We start from the raw sequence: 8,253 nt of genomic DNA on the forward strand, positions 1-8,253 counted from the left end.
AACATGTCACTAAAGTATCTTTATTGAAATAAAGCAGAAACTGAAAGAACACGGTGGAGGAGTAACGGAACGTCTCCTCGTATTAAAAGTCAGTTTAATTCCTGTAGTTTGTTCATTTGGTCCAAAGAAAACAAAAAAGATTCACTGAAGTTCTTCTTCGTCTGACTTATGAATTAAATAATGTAATAATAATAATCATAATATCAACCGAGAGCTGCCAAACCAAACTGACTCATGTGAGCTAACTCATGCTAATCAGGTTAGCCAGCGCATGTAGCTAACGTTAGCATCGTTGATTAGCAAACAGAAATGAGACATCAGACAGCTGTCTACTGACGGATCAATGAATCAAAATAGCTGTCGGATCCTGATGGAACTAAATGGAAATAAAAAAACAAATATATCAAATTTTACTTTCATTGTTTGAATTAATGCCAAAATGAAAATTACATTAATAATCAAATAACAGTTATTTTCCAGTGTAATCTTAATCTCTTGTCTTAATAAAAAAAATCGTAATAATAATGACAACAAATGTAAAGCAGACTTTTAAAATGATCAGATTATAAAATGAAATGATGAACTAAATTTAAACACGAATAAGCAGTTTTATCTTTATGAACGATGTTTTCAGTCTGCAGACTTCCATCAGATTAAAGATCTTCAGACCAGTTAGACTCTCTGGAGGTGAAAACATTAACACATTAATGCTGTTAATATTCAGAGATTAAAGTCATTAAGAATCACAGATTTACGAGAACAAATACTAGTCGAGGAACCTGACGGCTTAACTTTGGTTGTGTTGATCAGCTGACTGAAGAGACCAATGTTAAACATCACAGACACACTTCCTGTTTACTGGCGGCGTTCATGACGTTGATCCGATCAAAGGGAACAAACACTATTTTCTTCCAAGGTTTTTTCCTCGTAAAATCTTTGTTTTTTTTCTCTGAATATTTTTCATATACATACATAAATAAATGAATATATATATATATATATATATATATATTGATGCATATATTTATGTATGTACATTTATCTCGAGTGGCTCTACTATGATGTCATTGATTTCTTAGACTTCCACAGTTGAAGACAGAAGATTAAAGCTTTGGATTCTTCATGTTAACGTAATATTTAAGTTATGTGCACACAGTTAAATAACCTTCTAGATGTCGTAGACTGAATGTTTCAGAGCTTCATGTCTGCAGCAGAAATGAGGACCTAAAGAAAGAAAGAGCTGAAGCTAAAAGCAGTTTTGTCCCGTTACATCTCCACTAACCCTAAACTGTAAACCTTCTACAGGGGAACCCACCGCAGGCAGAATAGTGGTCGACACCTTCTAACCACCAGATTAAAAAAGAAGAATTGCACACGTCTCTACTCGACTCTTCACAGGGTTTTCTTCAGAGAACTGGTCCTGAATCAGAGGAGCAGACCGGGAGGTGAGGTGGTTCCTCCAGAGAGTCAGGATCTACACCCAGCAGCTGATACTGGCTCAGATCCACCAGGTTCCTCCAGTCCCAGACCAGAGTTTCTCCTGAGGACCTCTCAGTCTCAAAGAACCAGAACACTCATCCTCCTCTTCATCCTCAGAGTCCTCCAGAGGGTGGGGGGGAGGTCATACCTCGTGGAAGCAGTCGGAGGGAGGATTCTTCTCGGCTCCTCTCCACCTCTCCAAAATCTTTATGGCCTCAGAGACCAGACACACCGAGGAGGTCAAAGTCACGAGGAACAGCAGGTCTGAGGAGGATCAGGACACGTTAACTCAAGACCTGCTGATCTGGTCTTCATCTGTCAGAATAAAGTCTGTTGATCTGGTCTATGTCCGTTAGAATAGTCTGTTGATCTGGTTTACGTCCTTTAGAATAAAGTCTGTTGATCTGGTCTACGTCTGTTAGAATAAAGTCTGTTGATCTGCTCTACGTCTGTTAGAATAAAGTCTGTTGATCTGCTCTATGTCTGTTAGAATAAAGTCTGTTGATCTGCTCTACGTCCTTTAGAATAAAGTCTGTTGATCTGGTCTACGTCTGTTAGAATAAAGTCTGTTGATCTGCTCTACGTCTGTTAGAATAAAGTCTGTTGATCTGGTCTACGTCTGTTAGAATAAAGTCTGTTGATCTGGTCTACGTCTGTTAGAATAAAGTCTGTTGATCTTTTCTACGTCTGTTAGAATAAAGTCTGTTGATCTTTTCTACGTCTGTTAGAATAAAGTCTGTTGATCTGCTCTACGTCTGTTAGAATAAAGTCTGTTGATCTGCTCAACGTCCTTTAGAATAAAGTCTGTTGATCTGGTCTACGTCTGTTAGAATAAAGTCTGTTGATCTGCTCTACGTCTGTTAGAATAAAGTCTGTTGATTTGCTCTAGGTCTGTTAGAATAAAGTCTGTTGATCTGGTCTACGTCCTTTAGAATAAAGTCTGTTGATCTGGTCTACGTCTGTTAGAATAAAGTCTGTTGATCTGGTCTACGTCTGTTAGAATAAAGTCTGTTGTTCTGCTCTACGTCTGTTAGAATAAAGTCTGTTGATCTGGTCTACGTCTGTTAGAATAAAGTCTGTTGATCTTTTCTACGTCTGTTAGAATAAAGTCTGTTGATCTGGTCTACGTCTGTTCGAATAAAGTCTGTTGATCTGGTCTACGTCTGTTAGAATAAAGTCTGTTGATCTGGTCTACGTCTGTTAGAATAAAGTCTGTTGATCTTTTCTACGTCTGTTAGAATAAAGTCTGTTGATCTTTTCTACGCCTGTTAGAATAAAGTCTGTTGATCTTTTCTACGCCTGTTAGAATAAAGTCTGTTGATCTTTTCTACGTCTGTTAGAATAAAGTCTGTTGATCTGGTCTACGTCTGTTAGAATAAAATCTGTTGATCTGGTCTACGTCTGTTAGAATAAAGTCTGTTGATCTTTTCTACGTCTGTTAGAATAAAGTCTGTTGATCTGGTCTACGTCTGTTAGAATAAAGTCTGTTGATCTGGTCTACATCTGTTAGAATAAAGTCTGTTGATCTGGTCTACGTCTGTTAGAATAAAGTCTGTTGATCTGGTCTACGTCTGTTAGAATAAAGTCTTGTAAAAAGTAAAGCTGTCAGATAAACGTAGTGCAGTAGAAGTATAAAGTAAGATGTAAATACTACAATAGAAGTACCTCTAAGTTGTACTAGTACTCACCAAAGAGGCTAAGGCTCTCCGTCTGGAAGACGTTCTGTAGAGGAGGGAAGTAGATGACCAGCATCTGACCCATGATGGAGGCCAGGACGGCGTAGCAGAAGGTCTTGTTACTGCACAGACCCAGTTCATGGACCATACGGGTCTGAGGGGGACCAGAACCACATATCAGGACTAGTATAATGATCACTAGTAACCAGAGCCAGAACCACAGATCAGGACTAGTATAATGATCACTAGTAACCAGAGCCAGAACCACAGATTGGGACTAGTATTGATCATCAGCAACCAGAAACAGAGATCAGGGCTAGTATTGATCAGGAGTATCAGGATCAAACAGCTGAATCAGAGACATAATTTAATTTCCAACATGTCTACCTGGTGTATTATTAGAAACTAGTTATGATCATGTTCATGTTCGTCCAAACAACAAACGTTCTGCATGTTTTGAATGAAGATGTTGAAACCTGACTGACAGATGTGATGAAGGTTGGCCTGAGGTCTTCTTCAGACTGAATAAACCAGCTGAAGAGTCTGAGGTCTTCTTCAGACTGAATACACCAGCTGAAGAGTCTGAGGTCTTCTTCAGACTAATTAAACCAGCTGAAGAGTCTGAGGTCTTCTTCAGACTAATTAAACCAGCTGAAGAGTCTGAGGTCTTCTTCAGACTGAATAAACCAGCTGAAGAGTCTGAGGTCTTCTTCAGACTGAATAAACCAGCTGAAGAGTCTGAGGTCTTCTTCAGACTGAATAAACCAGCTGAAGAGTCTGAGGTCTTCTTCAGACTGAATAAACCAGCTGAAGAGTCTGAGGTATTCTTCAGACTGAATAAACCAGCTGAAGAGTCTGAGGTATTCTTCAGAATGAATAAACCAGCTGAAGAGTCTGAGGTCTTCTTCAGACTGAATAAAGCAGCTGAAGAGTCTGAGGTCTTCTTCAGACTGAATAAACCAGCTGAAGAGTCTGAGGTCTTCTTCAGACTGAATAAACCACCTGAAGAGTCTGAGGTCTTCTTCAGACTGAATAAAGCAGCTGAAGAGTCTGAGGTCTTCTTCAGACTGAATAAACCAGCTGAAGAGTCTGAGGTCTTCTTCAGACTGAATAAACCACCTGAAGAGTCTGAGGTCTTCTTCAGACTGAATAAACCAGCTGAAGAGTCTGAGGTCTTCTTCAGACTGAATAAACCAGCTGAAGAGTCTGAGGTCATCTTCAGACTAGTTAAACCAGCTGAAGAGTCTGAGATCTTCTTCAGACTGAATAAAGCAGCTGAAGAGTCTGAGGTCTTCTTCAGACTGAATAAAGCAGCTGAAGAGTCTGAGGTCTTCTTCAGACTGAATAAACCAGCTGAAGAGTCTGAGGTCTTCTTCAGACTAATTAAACCAGCTGAAGAGTCTGAGGTCTTCTTCAGACTAAATAAACCAGCTGAAGAGTCTGAGGTCTTCTTCAGATTGAATAAACCAGCTGAAGAGTCTGAGGTCTTCTTCAGACTGAATAAACCAGCTGAAGAGTCTGAGGTATTCTTCAGACTAATTAAACCAGCTGAAGAGTCTGAGGTCTTCTTCAGACTGAATAAAGCAGCTGAAGAGTCTGAGGTCTTCTACAGACTAATTAAACCAGCTGAAGAGTCTGAGGTCTTCTTCAGACTGAATAAACCAGTTGAAGAGTCTGAGGTCTTCTTCAGACTAATTAAACCAGCTGAAGAGTCTGAGGTCTTCTTCAGACTGAATAAACCAGCTGAAGAGTCTGATGTCTTCTTCAGACTGAATAAACCAGCTGAAGAGTCTGAGGTCATCTTCAGACTAGTTAAACCAGCTGAAGAGTCTGAGGTCTTCTTCAGACTGAATAAACAACCTGAAGAGTCTGAGGTCTTCTTCAGACTAATTAAACCAGCTGAAGAGTCTGAGATCTTCTTCAGACTGAATAAAGCAGCTGAAGAGTCTGAGGTCTTCTTCAGACTGAATAAAGCAGCTGAAGAGTCTGAGGTCTTCTTCAGACTGAATAAAGCAGCTGAAGAGTCTGAGGTCTTCTTCAGACTGAATAAAGCAGCTGAAGAGTCTGAGGTCTTCTACAGACTAATTAAACCAGCTGAAGAGTCTGAGGTCTTCTTCAGACTGAATAAACCAGTTGAAGAGTCTGAGGTCTTCTTCAGACTAATTAAACCAGCTGAAGAGTCTGAGGTCTTCTTCAGACTGAATAAACCAGCTGAAGAGTCTGATGTCTTCTTCAGACTGAATAAACCAGCTGAAGAGTCTGAGGTCATCTTCAGACTAGTTAAACCAGCTGAAGAGTCTGAGGTCTTCTTCAGACTGAATAAACAACCTGAAGAGTCTGAGGTCTTCTTCAGACTAATTAAACCAGCTGAAGAGTCTGAGATCTTCTTCAGACTGAATAAAGCAGCTGAAGAGTCTGAGGTCTTCTTCAGACTGAATAAAGCAGCTGAAGAGTCTGAGGTCTTCTTCAGACTGAATAAACCAGCTGAAGAGTCTGAGGTCTTCTTCAGACTAATTAAACCAGCTGAAGAGTCTGAGGTCTTCTTCAGACTAAATAAACCAGCTGAAGAGTCTGAGGTCTTCTTCAGATTGAATAAACCAGCTGAAGAGTCTGAGGTCTTCTTCAGACTGAATAAACCAGCTGAAGAGTCTGAGGTATTCTTCAGACTGAATAAACCAGCTGAAGAGTCTGAGGTCTTCTTCAGATTGATTAAACCAGCTGAAGAGTCTGAGGTCTTCTACAGACTAATTAAACCAGCTGAAGAGTCTGAGGTCTTCTTCAGACTGAATAAACCAGTTGAAGAGTCTGAGGTCTTCTTCAGACTAATTAAACCAGCTGAAGAGTCTACCTGTGATCGAGAGCTCAAAGCGTTGAACATGTCGAAGAAGACGAAGCAGGTGAAGGTCATGGTGGTGTCTCGAGGAGTGATCACGTTGTCCTGCAACTGGAAACCAACAACAAGCACAACATTCACTAATGTGACCTATTTCTATATCACTGCATGACGTATTTATGTCTTTACTAGTTATTTCACATGAACACGGTGAACACAGTCCGACTCTGTAGCAGCAAACATCAACATGAGAGGAACAGGAAGCGGTGCACCTCTCTCCAGAAGACAAACAGCGTCCCACAGACGATGACGAGCGCCGACACCAGCACTTTGACGAGCAGACTGCGAGTGATGATGCTGTCTCTGACGTTACGGGGAGGCTGCCTGATGACATCACGGTCCACCGGCTCTACGCCCAAACTACCACGAACACTCTGTCACAAAACAAGTCGCTTCTCTTTGGACGTTTGGGTCGAGTCCAAATCAGAAACATGAAAACCTTCTGATGGACGTCACTGACCACAGAGTTTTAGAACTCTATCATTGTACATTTTATTTATTGATAAGCTGTCTCAGTTCTCATTTTAAACACATTCAATGAGCATTAGTGGCCTGAGAACTAAGATTTTCAACGGAAACAAGTCAAAGTTGTGGTTATGAAGATAAAGTAAACTCCTAAAAATGATTGTCTCTATTCAGATTACGTCATTAATATTTCTATTGCCTCCACACGGCTCTCAACATGGCGCCGGCTGACGCTAGCTGGCGGCTAGCAGCTAACGGTGCTAACAGAAACCCTCAATACGCTGGAATCATGTGCAACGTTTAACTGCAGAGCGCACTGACTCCTTAACACTACACTTCCCATGATGCCCCTGTACCTCTGGGCGGGGGGGCCGTCCATGATGATGTTGATCCACAGGATCTGCATGGCGTTCAGCGGGTTGGGGAAGTTCATCAGTGTTGCCAAGGAGATGAGCGTCAGAGCTGCGATGCTCCTGGAGAGCAGCAGTGAAACTTTATTTAAAACTTTATTCAAACGTATGAGAAACAAAGACATTCTGATTGTGTTACAACTTTAATTTAATGTAGTCGGTTTTCACTCACGTGCTCAGCTGGAAGCGCACAAAGTTTTTAATGTTGTTATAAATTCCTTTTCCTTCCTCGATGGCCGACCTGGAAACAGAACAAAACGTCACTCAAGGAGAAGTTCATTCAGATTCACCAAAGTAACAAACTACCCGACCAGCGACTGAGTTCTGTGAGGTACAAAGAAGGAAGAGGAGAACACGTTCTAGATACAACTCATACTGATCCTCAGCAGTTCATCGCTCTGCTCCATTTACAGGTGTACTGTCTCTTTAAGACTCACATGATGGTCTGGAAGTCGTCGTCCACCAGGATCATGTCGGCCGCCTCCTTGCAGACATCGGTGCCCGTCTGGCCCATCGCCACGCCGATGTCGGCGGCCTTCAGAGCCACGGCGTCATTCACCCCGTCACCCGTCATGGCAACCACGGCACCGATGTTCTGGAGGGACTGAGGAGAGAAGTTTAATGTTCTGACCAACTCATGAAGAGACGTTTAATGTTCTGATCCACTCATGAAGAGAGAAGTTTAATGTTCTGACCCACTCATGAGGAGAGAAGTTTAATGTTCTGACCCACTCATGAGGAGAGAAGTTTAATGTTCTGACCCACTCATGAAGAGACGTTTAATGTTCTGACCCACTCATGAAGAGAGAAGTTTAATGTTCTGACCCACTCATGAGGAGAGAAGTTTAATGTTCTGACCCACTCATGAAGAGATGTTTAATGTTCTGACCCACTCATGAAGAGAGAAGTTTAATGTTCTGACCCACTCATGAAGAGATGTTTAATGTTCTGACCCACTCATGAAGAGACATTTAATGTTCTGACCCACTCATGAGGAGAGAAGTTTAATGTTCTGACCCACTCATGAAGAGATGTTTAATGTTCTGACCCACTCATGAAGAGACGTTTAATGTTCTGACCCACTCATGAAGAGAGAAGTTTAATGTTCTGACCCACTCATGAAGAGACGTTTAATGTTCTGACCCACTCATGAGGAGAGAAGTTTAATGTTCTGACCCACTCATGAAGAGAGAAGTTTAATGTTCTGATCCACTGATGAAGAGATGTTTAATGTTCTGACCCACTCATGAAGAGAGAAGTTTAATGTTCTGACCCACTCATGAAGAGATGTTTAATGTTCTGACCCACTCATGAAGAGAGAAGTTTAATG

At 41.3% G+C, this 8,253-nt stretch overlaps 1 protein-coding gene across 2 annotated transcripts in view; it reads right to left on the reverse strand.

Annotated features, from left to right (window-relative positions):
- atp2c1 (ATPase secretory pathway Ca2+ transporting 1) overlaps positions 1-8,253 on the reverse strand; it is a 23,080-nt gene continuing 14,827 nt past the window's right edge. For both annotated transcript variants that reach the window (XM_068711593.1, XM_068711594.1), the window contains exons 21-27: positions 7,361-7,527; positions 7,096-7,164; positions 6,870-6,986; positions 6,261-6,408; positions 6,004-6,099; positions 3,168-3,309; positions 1-1,743 (exon numbers count right to left, since the gene is read on the reverse strand). In XM_068711593.1, the coding sequence (XP_068567694.1) occupies positions 1,622-1,743; positions 3,168-3,309; positions 6,004-6,099; positions 6,261-6,408; positions 6,870-6,986; positions 7,096-7,164; positions 7,361-7,527 (861 nt within the window). In that variant the 3' untranslated portion in view covers positions 1-1,621. The remainder of the gene's footprint in view (positions 1,744-3,167; positions 3,310-6,003; positions 6,100-6,260; positions 6,409-6,869; positions 6,987-7,095; positions 7,165-7,360; positions 7,528-8,253) is intronic.

This window comes from Cebidichthys violaceus, unplaced genomic scaffold (assembly GCF_023349555.1).
Source record: "Cebidichthys violaceus isolate CVI_PGR_0920_01 unplaced genomic scaffold, fCebVio1.0.p SCAF_163, whole genome shotgun sequence".
Classification (NCBI taxonomy): domain Eukaryota; kingdom Metazoa; phylum Chordata; class Actinopteri; order Perciformes; family Stichaeidae; genus Cebidichthys; species Cebidichthys violaceus.